General features: G+C 34.5%; 1 protein-coding gene and 1 pseudogene across 1 annotated transcript; both read left to right on the forward strand.

The window, feature by feature from the left end:
• Positions 1-5969: 5969 nt before the first annotated feature.
• On the forward strand, positions 5970-6698 carry LOC131874039 (secreted RxLR effector protein 161-like). The gene has a single exon (XM_059217254.1). The coding sequence runs from the start codon at positions 5970-5972 to the stop codon at positions 6696-6698; it is 729 nt and encodes a 242-aa protein (XP_059073237.1).
• Positions 6699-10392: 3694 nt separating this feature from the next.
• LOC131074561 (aspartyl protease AED3-like) lies at positions 10393-12222 on the forward strand (annotated as a pseudogene).
• Positions 12223-21323: the final 9101 nt, after the last annotated feature.

The raw sequence follows: 21323 nt of genomic DNA on the forward strand, positions 1-21323 counted from the left end.
TAGCTCCAAATGATAAAGTGGTTAAGGCATGTACCAACACAACTTACTTGAGATATAATGCAGACCATTTAAAACACTTGTGGGTGCTCAACATAGCATCACTTGATATCTACAAACATAAATCAATGAACCACATCACCAAGTACTTGAAGGCAATGCATTCTTGTAAACTGTCACCCTGTCACTGTATAGTTGAACTTAGATCTACATGAAACCAACTTCGCACCACATGGATTATCTCGAATTATCTGGGAAAGCTATATTACAACTTTCTACACCACCTAGAGTGAATGCAATCAATCATCAGCCATCTATAAGACCATTGACCAATTCCATTGTTACTAAAATTAATCCAACACACATCTAGACCAAAGATATCACAAAGTTACCTATTCGAATCAACAAGTTTGACATCAATGACAACAAAAACTCATCTTTTTTCAACAAGTATGTTTGACAAGTTATTTTGTATCTTACCTTGAGGTAGTGAACCTCAATAGCAACTCCTTTCTGAGACCAATGTGCTTCCTTAGGTAGTGATCATTAAAACAATTTGTAGTACCTATAAATATAGTATTAGATAGCTCTCACCATGGTTTTTCCCTTCTTGGGTTTCCCACATAAATCTAGTGTTGTCTCGTGCATTAGCATTCATGATTTTATCTTCCATTGGTGTTCTCATTAGTTTAAACTAGGAGAGGCCCAAACCATTTCATAACCACTACATAGATGAAAAATCAAGCAAATCTATGTGACTCATGAGGAGTGATAATCCAAAATGCTAACTTGCCAGGTGCCAAAATAGAACAAAAACCAACAAGCACCCAACTACCTATGCAACAAAACCCAAAGATAGACAAGACTAAAGACTAGCAAAACAAAAACAGACAGACCCACCCCCATTCAAGGCAAACACTGATGGCCTACCTAGTGGGGTGCTTCTCAATCTTCCAATCCTAACTCACAGCCTTCACCTTATCAAAGAAGGAGAGTCATTTGTTGGATCCCTTGTTAGATGAAATAGCAAGTGACTCCGCAGTCGCTTTCATCTTGGACACCGACACCTCCAACCTTGTAGTAGGGAAAAATTCCAAAGGCCTCTTCTTCCAAGCCTACTTATTCTCGATCTCCTCTTGGATAGCCTATAGGGTTTCTGAATTCCTCTTTAAAAAATTATTGCTCTGCACACATCCTTCATTTTTCTCTTGAGGGACATCTGACTACCTTGAATCTCATCCATAGCCTTTATTGTTTCCTCCTTGTCCTCTTTTTGGTCAATCTTCTCATATAGCACCTTCAATTCTTCCTCCATTCCTTCCCATTTGTCTAACTACTCATCCAGATCATTAGTCGCTTCCCAACTTCTTTAGTCTTTGTCCTCCATAGCCCAACTAGAAGCTTTGTATCTTTCATTGTTGTTGATCAAATTAAGGATGTTGAATTTCAATTGTGTTAAAAAGTTTAAGTTTGTGTTCAAACTTGATTCACCCTCGCTCTCTCAGTCTTGGGGTTGTGTACAAAACAATGTGAGTTAAAGCTCTTCAAATATATATATATATATATACACACACACCAACATCTCCAATTATCACAATTCTTGTGACATTGAAAAGGTGAATCGTGACTTATATATATATATATACACATGTGTGTGTGTATATGTATATGTACTATATATACATACATATATACATATACATATGTATATGTATATATATACATGTACATATACATGTATAAAACCTCAATGTCAAACCACAAGATTTATCAATAAAATAAAATGCCATCAGGGTTATGTTTAAAGATGACATTGTGAAGACTCTTCAAGAACAAAATACATTTCGCTTAATGATTCAAAATCTTCAAATTCGTGGTTTCATGATACACTATTAGAAGGTAAAAGCAATGCAGGTGTAATAGATAACTTTTTCTAATATAGTGACCAGAAACATTTGATTTAGTAACAAAGTCTACATTATAAACATTTAACCAAAAAAATCAAATTAACATTAAAAAAAGTTCAAATAATGAGATGCTGTAAGGTGCAAAGTGCACCGTGTCCAGTCAATTATTGTATTACTAAAATGAAAGGATGTGGAATTTGTTGTAGTTTTTGTTCGTTGAAGAGTAAGGCCGCACAAAAGTGTGATGGTCGATGGCCACTAACTCAATGGGCATATGATGAAAATTGCTAACTAATCCTTCCGGATCTTTAGTTTGTTTGATTGTTCAGATAGTTTAGGTTTGGTAGTTTAGTTTTCTAACCACCTCTGCAGTTTTTGCCCTAACTGTTTTGCTGTTCTAACAGTTTGTGTTGTATATATTTCTTTTATTTTCTTTAATAAGATTGTGTGCCTGTGTGAATCACGATGGTGACTGTTCCAATTTCAGTGGTATCAGAGCCAGGATAATAGATGATTATAAGTCTATAATCATATTCTGCAGTTTTAGTTTTTTATTATGAAGTAAATAGATTTAATAATTTGCTTCAAGCATAAAATAGAAAAAAGAGTTTAGACTGCAACAAAAAGAAAAAAAGAAAAAAATTCCATTGCATTCTTTAATTTCAATCATTGGAATAGTTCTTTCTGGTAAAGAGAATTATCAAGAATGGTTTTGAAAAGTTAGGAACACTCTGATTTTTAATTATTTGTGGGATGATGTCTGTGAAAGCAAAGATGACAGCAAAGAGCCAGAACAACCTACAGAAGCAAAAGAACAAGCAATCTGGAAGAGTAAAGACAAAAAGGCTTATGCTCTGATTGCTGCCTCTGTCAGCAAAGAGGTAAGTAGGCATATAAATTCTTGTAAAACAACTTTTGCAGCTTTAAAGAAACTTAAAGATCTATATGATTCTCATTCAGAGCTTGAAATTATTCAATTGTTAATGAAGTTATTCCATCTAGAGATGAAGGGTAATGATCCTATGAAGTTAGCCTCTGAAATCAGAGCTCTTTTTCATGATATTGAAGCCACGGGTGTAAAAGTTGATCTCCAGCTCACTGCTTTTATTAAAGCCCTTTATCCTACATATTCACACTATCTTGAATCCCTTCAAGCTAGTGAAAAAATGAAAGACATAACATTTGATAAACTTGTGGAGAAAATTGCTGAGAGAGAAAAAGCCTTTGGGAAGAAGGAGTCACTTCCCAATGCTGAGACTTTGTGTCTTGCACAGCAGGGGCAGCCATCCAAAGATGAATCTACGAGACATGACACTAGTAGTAGAGGTCGTGGCAGAAGACAGTCAAGAGGAAGGGGGGGTAGAAATTACCAAGGTGACAGACAACATTCACAACCACAAAACCAGCATAGAGACTTCTAATACAAAGACAATCACCCCAGAGACAAGCAATCTCTGCAGTGCTATAGATGTGGAAAAATGGGCCATTCAGCCAGTCTTTGTAGAAATCCTTGGGAGAAGATTCGTGACAAGAAAGTGCAGCTACCAGACAAAGGTAACCCTCCTGAATCTACACATTATTTTGTCTCACATTGTAATCTTGGCATTGAAGAAATTTTCAGTACTTCATTTTCCTCTTGGAATGACATTTGGTTGTTAGATACTGGAGCTATGTGCCATATGACATTTAGAAAAGACTTCTTTGAGACATTCAATGACCAAGTAGATGGAGTGGTTTATTTTGCTGACAGGTCTCAGTTAAAGCCTTCAGGTATTGGATCTGTTAGACTGAAATTACTTGGACTGGAAGATTACATACTTTCTAATGTTCTTTATCTTCCCCAATTTAAGAGAAATTTGATATCCCTTGTGCATATTAGACAACAAGGTCACTCCATGCATATGTATGATGGCATCATTAAGATTAAACAAGCTTATGATCATGTGATTATCATGACCGGAGTGGAAGAGGACAAACTGTTAAAGTTGAAAGGTACCTCATCTACTTCTCATCATACTGCACATTTGGTTCAACATAGTGGTAATTTGTCTTCCAGCTTGTTATGGCATGCTAGATTTGGTCATATTAGTTATGATAGTCTCAGACTACTGAAACAGAATGGAGTTCAAGGGCTTCCTACTATTCCAAGACAACTTTCCCCATGTGATGCCTGTATTTTAGGCAAACATAGTAAGCAACCTTTTCATGATTCTATGTTTCGAGCTTCTCGAAAGCTAGGCCTTATTCATTCAGATTTGTGTGGGCCCATGCCAGTTCCATCTACAAATGGCAATAAATATTTAATGACCTTTATTGATGACTATACACGGATGTGCTGGGTTTATTTACTAAAAGACAAATCTCAAGTTTTTTCTACATTCAGAAATTTTCATTTGTGGATTAAAAATGAAACTAAGCTCAATATTGGTATCCTTAGAACTGATAATGGTGGGGAATATACATTGCATGAATTTGAAAAATATCTGCTAGACAATGGTATTAAACATCAAAACACTGTTCCCTATAATCCCCAATAGAATGGTGTGGCAGAACGCATGAACAGGACAATATTGAATATGGTAAGATCTATGTTGTTTTTTAAGAATGTTAAGTTGATGTTTTGGGGGGAAGCCATTCTTTGTGCTGTCTACATCAAGAATAGGAGTCCTTCTGCTGACCTACACAACAAAACTCCTTATGAACTGTGGCATGGTCATCTTCCAACTATCAAGCATTTTAGAGTTTCTGGTTCCACTTGTTATGCTTTGGTTTCTACACAGCTAAGAAATAAATTGGGAGCTAGAAGTAGAAAATGCCTTTTTTTGGGATATTCTAATACTTATAAAGCTTATTGCCTATATGATGTAGAAAATAGCAAGTTTATTATTTCTAGAGATGTTATATTTCTTGAATTTGACAAACATACTCTCACTATTGACAAACAGCTTGCTCATCTTGATAGATTTCACTCTAAAATATTCTATCATGAATGGGATAATGAACTTCCCTCTCTTGAAGGGGGGATTCCTTTGCTAGGTCAATCTTTGGAAGTTCCAGAACCTGTGACAGAGAATGGAGATGTTTTGAATGATAACAGTGAACCTATGGAAGGTCGAGAGAATGGGGATAGTTTGAAAAGTAATAGCAATTTTGAAGAATCAGAATCACCTTGTGCAGCTCTTGATCCAAAGTCTCTTGAAATAGAGCAACCAATGGAGCAACTCGTACGTAGATCACAGCAGACTAGAATAGTTCCAAGTCGGTATGATGATTTTGTTACATTTGATTGTGAATTAAACTTTGCTGCTATTGATGAACCTTCTCCATTTCAAGAAGCAATAGCTAGTGATGCATGGAGAAGTGCAATGCAAAGAGAGTATGATGCTCTCATTAAAAATGGAACTTGGAGGTTGGTGAACCCTCCAATTGGAATCAAGCCTATTGGCTGCAAGTGGGTATATAAGAACAAATATAAAGCTGATGGCTCACTTGACAAACACAAAGCAAGACTTGTAGCAAAAGGATATGCTCATAAAGAAGGTGTAGACTACACAAAAAATTTTGCTCCTACAACAAAGTGGGGTACTATTTGAACTTTATTTTCTTTAGCAGCACAAAAAGGATGGAAAATACATCATATGGATGTTAAGACAGCCTTCTTGAATGGAGATTTGAAAGAAGATGTCTATATGGTGCAGCCCGAAGGTTTTGCTATCAAAGGTCAAGAGAAAAAGCTATGTAAATTGATAAAATCTTTATACGGTTTGAAGCAAGCACCACGTGCTTGGTATGAAAAATTAACTGAACATCTCCTGAAATTAAATTACAAACACTTCAATCTAGATGACGCAACTCTATTTTTCAAGAAAGTTGGTAGATTATGTAGCATCCATTAAGAGAGAACCAAAAAAGGTATTTGATATGACAGACCTAGGTCTACTTCATTATTACTTAGCCATTGAAGTCATTGAAAATCCTAAGTTTATTTTTATTTCTCAGAAGAAATACATTAGAGAGTTATTATGCAGATTTGGAATGCACAATTGTAATTTTGTTTCCACTCCAATGGAACAAAATTTAAAGCTTTCTACCAATGAAGGAGCAGCTTTCGAAGATCCAACCAAGTACAGGCAGCTTGTTGGAAGTTTGATTTATGTCACCACTACTCGTCCTAACATTACTTTTGTAGTAGGAATTATGTCCAGATTTATGCATAAACCATGTGAAGGACATTGGACTGCAGCTCAACGAGTTCTAAAATATTTAAAAGGAACTCAGACTCTTGGCATCAAATACTCAAAGGTTTTAGACTTCCATCTCAAAGGTTATTCTGATTCAGATTTTGATGGCGACAAAGAAAATGGGGTATCTACTTCTGGTTATTTGATGACTCTTGGATCAGGCGCTGTCACTTGGAGATCGAAGAAACAAACAATTCCTACTAACTCTACAACTGAAGCCAAATATGTAGTAGCAGCTCAAGCCACCAAAGAAATTGTGTGGCTCAGGAAAATTCTCGATGATTTGCAGGAGAAACAAACAACTTCAATGCCTTTACTTGTTGATAATAATTATGCAATTCAATTGGCCAAGAATCCTAGATTTCATGATCACACCAAGCATATCAACACCAAATATCATTTGATTCGATGTCATGTTGAGGTCAAAACCTTACATTTACAACATTGTTCCACTGCAGATCAAATTGTTGATATCTTCACCAAAGCATTGGGACGTGTAAAATTTGAACAATTTCGAATGCTGCTTGGCATGACAGATGTCCCTTTGGATTAAGGGGGGAATGCTAACTAATCCTTCAAGATCTTTAGTTTGTTTGATAGTTCAAATAGTTTAGGTTTGGTAGTTTAGTTTTCTAACCACCTCTGCGGTTTCTACCCTAACTGTTTTGTTGTTCTAACAGTTTGTGTTGTATATATTTCTTTTATTTTCTTTAATAAGATTGTGTGCCTGTGTGAATCACGATGGTGACTATTCCGATTTCAAAAATAGACATCTTTTCTACACATATGGATATGGATGAAGATTTTTGACACCACTTTTTGAGTTTTTAACTTTTTCGAATTGACATTCAATGAAGGAGCTTGAATACTCAGGCATTGTAAAGTGCAAATCTACTCCCGTATCTGTAAGAAAGCTTTTTTGGTCTCCATGTCCACTTGATTAATATGTTGTAGCGTTTGAAGAGTTGAGAGGTTCTCCCAAAAATGTGACGAATGCTTGTATATCTATAAATATATGTATATACACATGTATATATGCATACACATATATATGTACATATACACATACACACATACATACATATATAGATATGTGTTTACACACTATCAAAATGATAAAGGATCATAATCATAAAGACATAATTATGATATATAGAAGATATCAAGTGTATGAAAATTTTACAATTATAATTTTAGAAAGTATATGTAAACAAGTTAAATAGGAGAACAGTAAAAGTGGGAAAGATGAAGCATAAACAAAGAAAAAATACAAACCAAGTAAGTAGAATATAAGAGTAAAATAAATAGCAAATAAAGAAACAAAAGGTTAAAAAAATTAAAATGGCATATAAACTAAGCTTCCAAATTGGGGAAAACAAATTATTTATCTCAATTTAGAAGTTGAAGTGAGATCACAACAAACAAGGCATAATAAAAATGCCAAAAAGTAATAAAAAAATAAAAAATAAAAAATAACCTAGAAATTATAAATATAAATATGTATTCTACAAGAGTGTTAATGAATCACACAACAAATCTTAGAGGATCATCCTCCAAAGAATCATCCTCTTTCCCATTTTTGTACCATACTATCTTCCAAAGTTTTTTATTTTAAACACTTTTTCTTTTCTTGATGGATTCGATGGTGATGCATGTCTAAATTTATGAAATACAACCCTACCTCTTATCTTTCCCAATTTCTTTCTTTTTTGTAACAAATTTGTCTAGATAATGTTGAGACATGGACCAGCTAGGACTCGAACCTAGGACCTTCCATACGCTGCTGGAGTGCTCTAACACTGAGCTACTGGCCCCTATTGGACCAGTCCATCGTTGGTCTAGGTATGGCTTATTTGCAACACCAACAGTAATAATTATTATTATCTAATCAATTTAACAATAATAATAATAATAAATAACATAATGATATATATAATTAAATTTTGAAGGCCTTAAGGCCAATTTAACATTTAATTTTATCCGACTGAAGCTATAAATCATCAACAGATAAATGATATAAATATTTTCACTATCATCGGAAAATTCCTTGCAAGCAAGAAGATAACTGTCCAAAGAGAAATAACTCAAATGCATCAAGAGTTCATATTAATCTCTTCTAAATTTGACAACTCTACCTCCATGAAAATATTTTATATAATGATAAATAATAAAAGGTATACCATTCATATGTTCCCACTAAAATCTACCCAATAGCTTGTGTAGAACTTATATGAAGCTAGGATGAGATGACATAAGATATTTACTTCTTTATATCCAATCTTAAGAGATAATGTGAGATATTCCAAAGTATGAATTAACATTTCATTAGTCATTTTGTAAAAAAATCATAATTGAAAATTTATATAATTATAAATTTAGTAACTTTTTATTTACATATGTTGTATTTATTAGTAGAATTACTAAATATTTTTTTAATGATTGTGTTTCATATCTTACAAATAACTTATCTGATTTTTAATATTATTTGTACTTTAATTTAATTTCAATTATTTTTTAATTTCTATCTATAATTTTCAACTTTATGTAACATAAATTTGAAATTTGAAATTTCTTTATCATTGACCTAGTGTTTCTAATTCAAGGTTGTAGTTCCTCTAAAAATCAAACATTGGATAAGAGACCAAAAGCATTTAAAAATCTATGTGCATTTTAATTGAAAAAAAAAAGCATATATGAAGATACTAATTGAGTTGGCATCTATTTTGCAAATCTTAGTTGAAATTTAGCAATCTGGCTACATAGAAAAAAGGGCATCCATGAAGCTTGGTTGCCTGGCAAAAGACAAGCCTCAAACATGGACACTAAGCAGACACCACATTAGACTTAACCTTGAATTGTGTTAGCTTTTATTTAGAGTTTATGGCTTTTTTTAAATTAGAGTTATAAGTTTATTATTTTTTATTTTTTAAACTGACCCTTTTTTAATGATTATTAATATGAATTTATTTTTCCTATTTTACTTTGAGGCTGAAGCTATTGGAATTAAGTTTCTTTTAGCTCATTTATTGATAGGGTTCTTATTAATTCTATAAAAAAGTTCTTTCTTTCTCATATTTTTATGATTTGAGAGAGAGAGAGTCATATTTTTATGATTTGAGAGAGAGAGAGAGAGAGAGAGAGAGAGAGAGAGAGAGAGAGAGAGAGAGAGAGAGAGAGAGAGAGAGAGAGAGAGAGAGAGAGAGAGAGAGAGAGAGAGAGAGAGAGAGAGAGAGAGAGAGAGAGAGAGAGAGAGAGAGAGATCAACCAACTCTATTTACTTATACAATAATGAATGTCACGACAACCTCTTCATCTCAAATAGTTCATCTATATCTTACTATCGATGTAACCCTTGCACTCCCTTTTGATACAAGTGCTAGTTAGTTATCATAAATTGACTCGGTCCATATTTTTGTGAGTTACTATATTTTTGAATTTAAAGATATTAATGTGACATTAATTTGTGAACATGGAAAATAAATGTCGAAAATATGGTTGAATAAGGAAAAAATGCTATTAAGCATGCTTCATTTTCTAAAGGACAAAGAGCCATCATCTACATCATTTATATTAGTCCATTTACACATTTTTGAATGTTGGCATTAGATATTCATTGAATGTTGTAATGTTGACCATGCTCCACCCAATGTGTTGACTTAGAAGAAGTTGACCATATTAATTTGTGATTTCATCAAAGTTGTTTGTAAACACCACTTTGACATATTAAGATATATGGAAGGCAAAGGAAAGAAACCTCTATGCACACATTCTATCAATTCCTTCCCATGCAACTAAGTTTATTCTCATAGATTAAATCAAAGACATTATGCTCAAGTTCAAACTCGCGAAAAATAGATTTAAACTACAATAATTTTCAAGTTATATAAAGATTACTTGACATAATTTTGATTGAAAATATTAATCTCTATAATTTTTACAAATGATTCTAACATGATATCATTGACAATTTTGCATCATTGTTTCCAAACTTAAATACATCTATTCTCTCTATTCATTTTTAAAATATTCAGTACATATTTATTGATCCAGTTAATTTAATCTAAAGATATTCTTTAAATAAAATTGATATAATAATATACTAAAAACTTTTTCTATAATCTAAATTACAATTAATAGTAATGAATTGATTGATTGGTTGGTTGTAACTAAATAAGATAATGTCTAATGTTTTAATAGCTAGTGTTAAAAGAAAACGGTTGTCTAGATGCACCAGTACATAAAATATTATGTATGAAAATAATTTATGTATTGATATATCCTACAAGGTGGATAGCCATTTCTGTGTGAAATATTTTCTAAGCTCAGAAACGGCTAAGTCAAATATTGAAAAGAACGTCGTTGGTGAGGAAGGAAAAATGAAAGATCTGATTGCGCAAAAGGCGGGCATAACTATTAGAAAAAAGTGAAGCGAACAAATTGCGTCCATATATTGAAGTCGAGCCATTTAAGAAGCAGAGACGACGACTCAATTGCGTAAATTGAAGTCTATATGGAGGAGTCAAGTCAACTAGAAGGGGACACCGAAGCCAATGGGATCGACAAGTTAAGCGATAGTTTATTGCATACACGTCTATAAATACGGCCATCTTGATGATATTTTTATCTGAGACCTGTGCTTGCCAAAGACGACACTGGCAAAGCGTCTATGCTCAGTCCTAGTGTCTTTTCTATCACTTGTTTGTGTGTGGGCAGAAAGCAGTAAGGTTGCCAGAGTAAAGCTTGCATCATTCAAATGGAAAGATGCAGAGGATAACAAGAACTGCTCTGCGCTTGAATCGGAAACATCAAGCTTGAGTGTGATGCACATTCAAGGCAAGTGTTCTCCATTCCGCCTCTCCAATTCATCATGGTGGACGGCGATATCTGAGTCAATCAAAGGCGACACCCAGCGCTACAGAGCAATGGTGAAAGGGGGATGGAGCGCCGGCAAGAGTATGGTTAATCCCCAAGAGCACGCGGACCTCCCGTTGGCCTCGGGACAGGCCATCAACACGGGAAACTACATTATCAAGCTGGAATTCGGCACGCCTGTGCAGAGCTTCTACACTATCCTCGATACCGGCAGCTACATCACCTGGATTCCCTGCAACCCATGCTCAAGTTGCTCGAGTGGGCCCCAATTGTTCGAGCCAGGCAAGTCGTAAACGTATAAGTATCTCACCTCCGCTTCTCGGCAGTGTCAAAGTCCGGACTTCTGTTCGAACAACGATAATAATGTCAACTGTAGCCTTCCTCTGCGCTACGGCGACCAATCAGAGGTGGACGAGATCTTGTCTTCTGAGAGTCTGTCTGTAGGCTCTGAGACGGTTCAGGATTTTGTCTTCGGATGTGCGAATGCGGTTAGCGGACTCATCCAACGCTTATCGGTGCCCTGTTTGGTTGGGTTTGGGAGGGAACCTCTCTCCTTCGTTTCTCAGACGGCCACGTTATATGACAGTACGTTCTCTTATTGCCTTCCCTCACTCTTCTCCTCTGCTTTCACGGGGTCTCTCCTGCTGGGGAAAGGGGCTCTTTCTGCTTCGGGCTTGAAGTTCACGCCCCTCTTGTCCAACGCTAGGTACCCTTACTTCTATTATGTAGGGTTAAACGGAATCTCTGTTGGAGATGAGCTTATTTCCATCCCAGCAGGGACCTTGACATTGGATCAGTCGACGGAAAGAGGAACAATCATTGATTCGGGAACAGTTATCACTCAACTAGTGGAGCCCGCTTACAATGCGATGCGAGATTCTTTCCGCCGTCAGCTTTCTAGTCTGAGTTTGGCTAGTCCCAGAGAGAGTTTTGATACGTGCTACAACAAACCGTTAGGCGAGATGGAGTTTCCTGTCATCACGTTGCATTTTGACGATGGTCTGGACATGGCTCTGCCGGTGGAAAACACGTTATGGCCTGGGAATGAGGACGGCTCCGTGCTATGCCTTGTTTTCACCCTCCCTCCGGGCGGGGAAGACGCTGTACTTTCCATATTTGGGAACTATCAGCAGCAGAAGTTTCGAATTGTGCACGATGTCGCAGGGTCTAGACTTGGAATCGCTAGTGAAAACTGCGGTGCTTAGTAGTTTGTTTGCTGAGTAGTGTTTATTCACGGTATTATCACCTATAATATCCACTCCTATAATACCGTAATTATGTAGTACAAGTACGGTGTTATTTCAACAACTAGCGCATATATCTTAATTTTAATTTATATATAAAATATCGCTACAGATATTTTTCTTGAGGCATCTATTTAATTTGTTTAAGATAGTAATGTAGGTGTGTTGTTTCTCTTAATTATTTGCGAACCAAAGAAGCACTCTTTTATCTTCTTGTGATAGTTGATATTTTTCTTTATCATAAAAAAGTGCTATTGTATAGAGGAATCTATAAATGTGTGACAGCATATTAGTAGTCTTATTCTATATCTTTTGTAGATTATGGGATAATGATGATTTAATTTAGAAAAATTATATTAATGATCATTCCATATTCCATAATTACATGATATAAATGATGGATATCTATTTCATGATGCTTTGGTTTATGAAGTTTCTAATGCTCATCTTTTTATAAAATTCTTGATACAATAAAAATAGAATTTAAGATGTGATGTTTTTTGTTAGATCCTTTTATTTTTATATTTTTAGAACATAAATGATGATGATGACACATTAAATCATTATTGGTTTTGGTAGATAAAAAATTTAGTAAGCTTATTAGACATCATTTTATGCTTTGTCATGTGCTTTCATATATGGTCCTAGAATATTTTTATCTCATGAGATGGCTGCCTTTTACATTAGAGTAGCCCTTCCTTAACCAATCTAATGGGCATATCTATGCATATAATGATTATGCACACCTTTTGGATGCCCATGCAAAATATCTTTTGGATCATTTATGATTTTCTATTATGTTCCTTTTAGATAATTATAGTGTATCTTTATCGCAATGTATCATATACATATGATATTGAAGAAACATTTGGCTTAAAAACACCTAAACATTAAGAACATAATGATGTATTATAATTTTTATAATTATTGTTTGACAACAATATATAAATACTTAATTATCAATATTTTACACCTTCCTCCACCACTAAACATGATATTCATATGAATAAAGATATTAAATATGTTGAAGATGATATTTCATGTCAATTTGGAACCATTATGACCAAGTAACAAAATATAAAAATTTGAGTCACTAATTTATAAAAAATTGAAGAGAAGGATTATGATAGTGAGATGGTACATAGTTCTTCAGGAATTAATACTTTAGTTTATCCTTCACTAAATAGATTCATGAGACCTTAATTTTTCTAATGTATGACGATTATAGAGGTGTTTCATTACTTGACACCTTTCATTTGCTACAAGAGTGTTGTACCAACTAAGCTATTGGCCCCTATTTGGCAAACCCATCATCAATTCAAGTGTGGCTTATTTACAACACTCCCCTTTAAGACACATTGTAGGTGTTTGGCCTCCTAACCTGGCTCTAATACCACATGTTGAGCTACAACTCATATCCAGACTAATTAGGATTCAAACCTAGGACCTTCCATTTTCTTTTATATCTCTCTACCAACTGAGCTACTACCCCTCTTTGGCTAGCTCATCATTGATCCATTTGTGGCTTCTTGCCAATAAATACTTTTATAAGGCCAATTCATTAGATTTTTCAACCCGAGGCTAACATGTTCACAACACTTTATATTGGTGGTCGTTAAAACATCCTCTCTTGGTGAGAGGAAGGTCCAAATAGAAGGGGGATATTAAATGAGGACATGAAATATTGAAATCAAATGTAAGTCTCCTAACAAATTTCAAAATTGAAATCTTTGAATTGTAATAAAAGGGACATTTCAAAAAATAAAATAGACCTAAGAAGCATCACAAGGATTTAGAGAGTTTCTTTTATAATTAAATTAATGGAAAGGCCAACAACCATTTTGATAAAAGAGAATTTAAAACATTATTTATAGATACTTCAAATTTAAAGCATAATATCAAAGTTTAAAGCCCTTTTGTATTCATAAATAGCACTCTAATATTCTATATGCTTTATAATTACATAACAGTCTATGAAAAAAATTCAAAGCAAATCACCAAAAAAGATCGGGCTTCCTATACAAGATTAACTATCCTAATAAACTTCTATTTCAAAGCTATCTATATATTAGATATGACTCAAACCCTAACAACAAAACCTTATAACCTCTTTCCTTTCTTGCCATCTCACCATCATCTGAGGAGATCACAAATTCTGACTCATCCACCTATATCTGCTCCTCCAGACCTTCTAGTCGAATATATGTAGAAATCTAATTTGGGTTCTTGTTTTCTTTCATTTTCATCCAATTATTTAAAAATTCCAAACTTTTGAAAGCCACTAGCCTATTTTCCTAGTATTTCTCCTCACCTTGTTGTTATATGGAGCCTAATCAGACTCGGAGGTTAATTTTTCAAAATTTTATTGAAGCAGTTTCTCCCCAAATTATTCAACTGGGGTTTCGAGACAACACCCCCAAGTCGAGGTCAAGGTGCAATGCCCCTTGCAGGGTCACAGGGCGAGGTCAAGGGGCAGTGCCTCGACGGTTTTGGGGGGGCAGCACCCCCGAAAGATCAACTAACTTCTATTATTTTATAAAGGCATCGAGATTTATTTCTCTATTGGTTGACATGTTCTAACCCTAATTTTGTAACTGATATAAGTCTTGATAAAAAGGCAGGTTAGGGTTTTCTATAGTATTTTGCAGCGGTATTGAGTTGCAAGAGATTGTTGGTTGTAATCAGTTCAATTTACTGGATAATAATATTGGACTCTCTATTAGGTAGATGTAGCCCAACTTTGGGTGAACCACGTTAAAATTGTCTCCTCTCTGTTATTATTTATGTGTTTTTCATTCCTTTGTTTAATATTTATTTACATAAAATTGATATTTTCCACATTCAATTCCTAACACATCTTCCATCAGAATAATTGAAATTTTTGGCACTTCTTCATTCATTTTGTCATAATCCTTAGGCAAAGGAATCCAGAAATTGTCATAATTCCTTAGAGCATCATCTAACCCTACTAGCACATGTTCCTTGAAAACCAACTTGCATAGCCTTTTTTCCTTATCTTTGTTGAGACATAAATCTAATGAGATAGATAAAAACATTGAAGAGATGTTTGTATTAACATGATACCTATGGTTTGTCATTAAGAATTCCTCCCCTAGCATATATTTCATCGCATACAAGACTATTTGGTGCTTATACCTCATAATAATGCTAAGCCTCTTTTCTCCAATTTCTCCTATGAAAGCCATTTGTCTTCTAGTTGTCATCAATTGTATTGGAGTTTCCATACCACTTTTTGCAGACAAACTATTACCAAAAAAAAGGAGTTAATCAATTTTTGTCTTAAAAAATAAAGATATTCTAGATGTTTCCAAAAATCTATTTTGATTTAGTAATTCTACAAATCCGCCCTTCTTCCTTTATTCAAGAAGGTTATCTATCCTTTCCTAGCTTTGTTTATTGAAATCTCTTAGTCATATCATTTAATCATGGTTTTCTCTTCCTTCAAATCCCAAGAACGGCCCATGGCAGATCATACCCACCACGTTGACAAACCTTCATTAATGAATTTTCACCAAATTTTCCCATTTAAATTTAGATATTCTATCTTCACCAAACAATACACCAAACCTCTACCTACTATTTCTTTAGCCTATGTCTCTAACGCCTCCATCTTCCTAAAAATATTACTCTACTCTTCAAGTCTCTTTTTGAATTAATGATATCCTATCTTTCGCAGATCGTCTCAAGAATAATTATGAAAATCAATCACTTTTTGGAATCTGTCACATCAACTCTGTGTTGGCAACAAGGCAGAAAACTGAGAGGGGGGGTGAATCAGTTCTCTCAAAATATCTTCTTAACTCAAATACAATTTTAGATCTGATAATTAACAATGAAAGCATAAATCAATATCACATCAATAACACACATAACACCAAGATTTTTGATGTGGAAAACCCGATCAAGGGAAAAACCATGGTGGGAACCTACCCATAATATGATGATACCCTGTTAGAAGTATATGGAATATTACAATGAGGAATGAACATGCATTTAGGCACACTGCCTAGAGCTCACTACTCAAAGACAACAAAGGGCTACAACCCTAGGAAGACTCACTATCTTACAAACACATTCGGATCACATCCAGAAGATCATGAACTGAGAAAATAGCATCTCCTCATGCTTGGTTATAGTTCTGGTTAAGCACATGACACGTATTCTGCTCTTTGCACTTCTTCACACTTCTTAGCACTACTTCACTACTTCTAAAAGATCAAAGCATTATTCGCACACACAAATATTTCTCCAACATCAGTATTGCATTTATTTATACATATCATCAACTTATCTTTCAAGGTCGGCTCAACACACATCACAAATTATAAAGATATAACCATACACACTATAATATTATATGCAAACCAAAACAATGTTGGGTAAGACACAATATGGACCTAAATCAACACTTCAAACATGAAACACCTCCAAGAATTATGCCTCGAACACCCTCAACACATTACATACATCATGTTGGCCAAAAACATGATGAACACCATTGGATCAAGGAAAATAATCAACAACAAGCACAATGATCAATGTGGACCACCAACACAAATAGCACATGATCTAGAAACATCCACAAGCATCATGAATTACCGCAAAAACACCACTTACTAGAATCTTCATCATCATTATACCGAACTTCAATAACCCTAACTGCAATGGCTGTCAAACTAAAAGATTCACTTGTGAACCTCCAAATCACGAACCATCAGAATTCAGGACACACCAGAACATCCCAAACACTCTATCAAATCCACAAACCAAGATATTGCAATGCGCAGCAAAATCTAGAACATTGATCAACACCGAACAACTGAAAAACCAACCGCAAAACTAAATCTCATAACTCGATCAAATCACCATGCGAACCACTAAAACTTGAGCTGAATCAACTAAAGATACTTATCTCAAAACCCTTTAATCCATAACAACTCAACTACAACACACTGGCCCAACCAACTCACTTAATCTGATTGCAACACTGGAATACACAGAGGAATATGTTGACAGCAATGACAACACATCACTCAAGAAATCTAAGCACATATTTGCACATTATCCCAACACTCTGACCTAGAGAACCTTCCTATCCTTACTCAAGTGTGATTCATAGATTTTCTTTCACACATTTAAAATATTTCATTTTAAAATTTAAATGTTTATCTTTTTATCATTATGTCCATACAAGTTTGAATTTCGCACATTTAATTCCTTGGATTCATTTACGTCTTACATTAAATTCTAACTATGTTTTTAGCCAATTTGATCGTCGTATTGTTCCCTTCTCTATAAATATGGCTTATTTTGAAAACATCAAGTTTTTAATTATTTCCTAGATTGGCTTAATCCATCAACCATTTAGGAGAACTATTTTTTTGAATAGAATTGATCACTACTAGGGATTCACCTTACAAATGGATCTTCCTAACTCCTATTTTAAATCCAACCTATAATCCAGGCAAAGCTGCTCTGATTTCTACTATATTATTAGTAGTTTCTCCTAAAGCTATCGATTCTTCTGTTGTCATTTTTCCTTCTTCATCCCTATAAATACACCCCATACCACCTTGACCTAGATTTCCTTTCACTGCTCCAAAATTATTTTTTATCCATCCTTTATGTAAAATCATCCATTTGACTTTGTCTCTAGTCATCAAAAAGTGTATATTCTTGCTTCCTCCCTGATTCTTGGGGATAATTAAACCTCTAAATTTCCTAGTCATTTTATCATCCCATTAATTGAATAAATTATCTTTTAATACTTGATACCTTGTTGCTACATTGACCAATTCCACAATTTTATCCTAAATTTTCTGTATGATATTTTTCTCTAATATCCTTTTATCTTGAACTATTATGTGGTTTCTTTCCTTCCATATTTCCCAAACTACTGGTGAGGGTATTACTTTCCATAAACTATCAAACATACCTTTATTTCTGATTCCTACCCAAATTTTAAACCAATCCAATAATTATTGTGGTTTGTGGCATTGAAAGTTCAGCTTGTCCAAAAAATGGTCCCAACATTTTTTTTGCATAGGGGCAGCCCAATATGATATGGTATGTTGCTTCATTTTTCATTTGCATAATAAAAATCTACTAGCCCCTTGGATGCCCACTTTTTCCATTTGATCCTATGTGAGCACCTTTCCTTGGATTGTCAACCATGCAAATACCCCTACCTTTGGAAGACAATGTTTGTTCCTGTAATGGTAAAAAATTAGGGTTTCCACCATTAGATGTATAAAAACCACTAATTTTTACTTAAGGACCATCACATTTAAAAGAGGATTCCAATGTAACAGATCTAGTCACGAACTAGTAAGGATTTCAACTGAGAATTTTGAATAGATTGGGGTTTTTGATTATTTGAATTAATTAAACCTCTTTTATAAATTGAATTGTTGAATGGGGTAAATGTGTTGAAATGAAAATGAAAAATACGTAAATAGTAAGCTACAGTCATTGGATTGAGTCATTAACCTAGATCTGAGAAATGTAAACAAATTTAGACATGTTCCCCAAAAGAGCTTCCAAAATGTTGAGACCGTGGTGCTAGTCACCCTGGTCTCCAAAATTTTCTCATTCTAATGGGAGATCGATTCATCACTGTAAATAATGCTTACTCTAAAGATCACAACTTCATAGTTGTTCTTGCACATAGAAAGAAGGGGAAATAAGTTGGGAATAGGGGTTTGCCTAAGTCAAACCCCGATTTCGGAATTAACCTTGAATAAAATGTTGCAAATACAAAAATAAATAGTGAAAAGATATACCTCAGATCTGTAATGACTGATAATGATGCTTTTTTTATTGAACGTAACCACATATGTTGTATGAAATGACATAAACATGACAAAACCCTAATCACACACACATGTTTGCATATGAATAATGTAATGTTGCTCTACAGTGGATGAATGAAGAGTGTGTAGCCTTGAAGATCTCTAGAAATGCTTGATGATGAATGTTTCAATTCTTGAATGATAGATTGCTTAAATAAGGATTGATTGGATGCCTTATGATTCTCTTATGATGATGAAATGAGAGGGATGAGCCTCCTTTTATATGTGCCTATCCAAAAACATCTGAATTTTCTGACATAAGTCAACATGAAGATCACATTCCCTCTAGCTCATTGTGACCATTAAGGGGGGCTAAATTAAGGTCCCAATTAAGAGGATCAAAGTGCCACACCCTAGTCCCATTAAGGACTAGGGTGCACGCTCTAGTCCTACCCCATTTAAGGGCCTCAACCAAGAGGCCATGTGATGTGTAAAGTGGAAATGAGGCTAGAATTGCATGGTATGAGCATAATTAGGTCCTAATCCATCTTCTAGGACATCAACGCTAAGATGAGGGCCCAAATGTGAACCAAATTATAAGGGAGTACAATTTAGGATTCTACAGTTCTATAATAATTTACATGGCCATTCCCCTTTAACTATAACTACTTCTTTAATTTTGTATCCTAACTTTACTTTGTAGTAGCCTATTTGAGATCCACACCATCTAATCCTATCCATTTCCCCAATTGGCACCACACTTCTTTATTTAGGAGAACTTTCAGGAATCCTTTTTGATATCTTGGAGCCTATATGTTTTCTAGTGATTCCCATTTCTATAGACTAGTCCCATCTTGTAAAATTATTGTCCTATAGTCTCTCACTTTAGTTCTCCACGTCTGGGAAGTTTCCCTTTCAATTTCCTCCATGTTGGGATAATTTTCCAAAGTTTTATAATTATTCCATGAGTCAATATAGAAGGAGGCACTACGTCCATCTCCAATTTCCCATGTTACATACTTTGATATCATATCCCTGCATTCTAGTATGTAGTTCCAAATAGTCAATACTCTTGGGGGATCTCTTATAGTCAATATTCTAATGGGATCATCACTATCTAAAAAAAATTATTCTCGGGAACTTAACCCATTTCTGATCCTCTTTACTATATAACAACCAAACTAGTTTTTCCCCCATTGCAAGATTCGATACTACTAATTGCCTTATGCATGTTCCTCTTGCTACCTTTGGAGTCAAATTTTCTCCCAAGTAATTAGTGGGACTTTATTTTGGTAATTTTTTTCCATTCTAGAAGAATATTCTCATGATTTTGTTTCATTCCTCCTCTACTACCTTCGGTACTTTTAGACATGACATAGAATAGACATGCGCATTGCTAATAATATTAATTTAATCATTAATAATTTCCCAGCTAACAAAATCCATTTACCTCTCCATGATCCCATCTTGTCTACATATCTATTAATTAAATTTTCCCAATAAACTTTTTTATTTATTTCATTAAAAAGTGGTGTTCCTAAGAACTTCCCAAGAAAATTTACCACTTTCAAATTTAGGATTTTGGGCAGTACCCTTTGATGACTAGGTTGAGTACTTAAGAAGAAAAGCTTAGATTCATTCCAATTGATTTATTTTCCTAAAGCATTGCAATACCTATTTAGGAGAACTTTTATTTTCTCAACTTTAACCCTACACGTTTGCCCAAATAGGATTATATCATCCGCAAATTGTTGGTTATTCATAGGTTCCAAAAATGTCGCTCCATTTACACCTCGCCAATCTCCATTACTTCTGATCTTATTAACGAGTCTCCCTAACATTCCTTCCATTATAATGAATAGAAAAGGGAAGATCGGATCACCTTGCCTAATGCCTCTTTACGTGCTAAAGAAGCCATGAGTGGCTCCATTCGTAAGTACTAAAAATTTTGGCAATGAGATGCGTCTATTGATCCATTATATCCAATCTTTATTAAATCCAAAAATTTGTAAAAATTCATATAAGAGTCCTCTGTCCACCAAGTCATCTACCTTAAGAACATCTAATTTTAAGATCATACTTGTTTGTCTAGTTTTCCTTGCGAAATGAATTTCTTCATGAGGATTTATTATGCCTTACAATTGATCTACCTGGAGCAAAGGCACTTTGTTCTTCCAAAATGATCGAATTTAAAACTGCTTTTAATCCATTTGCAATAATTTTGGAGATTATCTTATACGTTGTATTGCA

The sequence above is a fragment of the Cryptomeria japonica genome, chromosome 3 (assembly GCF_030272615.1).
Source record: "Cryptomeria japonica chromosome 3, Sugi_1.0, whole genome shotgun sequence".
In the NCBI taxonomy this organism is placed as follows: Eukaryota; Viridiplantae; Streptophyta; class Pinopsida; order Cupressales; family Cupressaceae; genus Cryptomeria; species Cryptomeria japonica.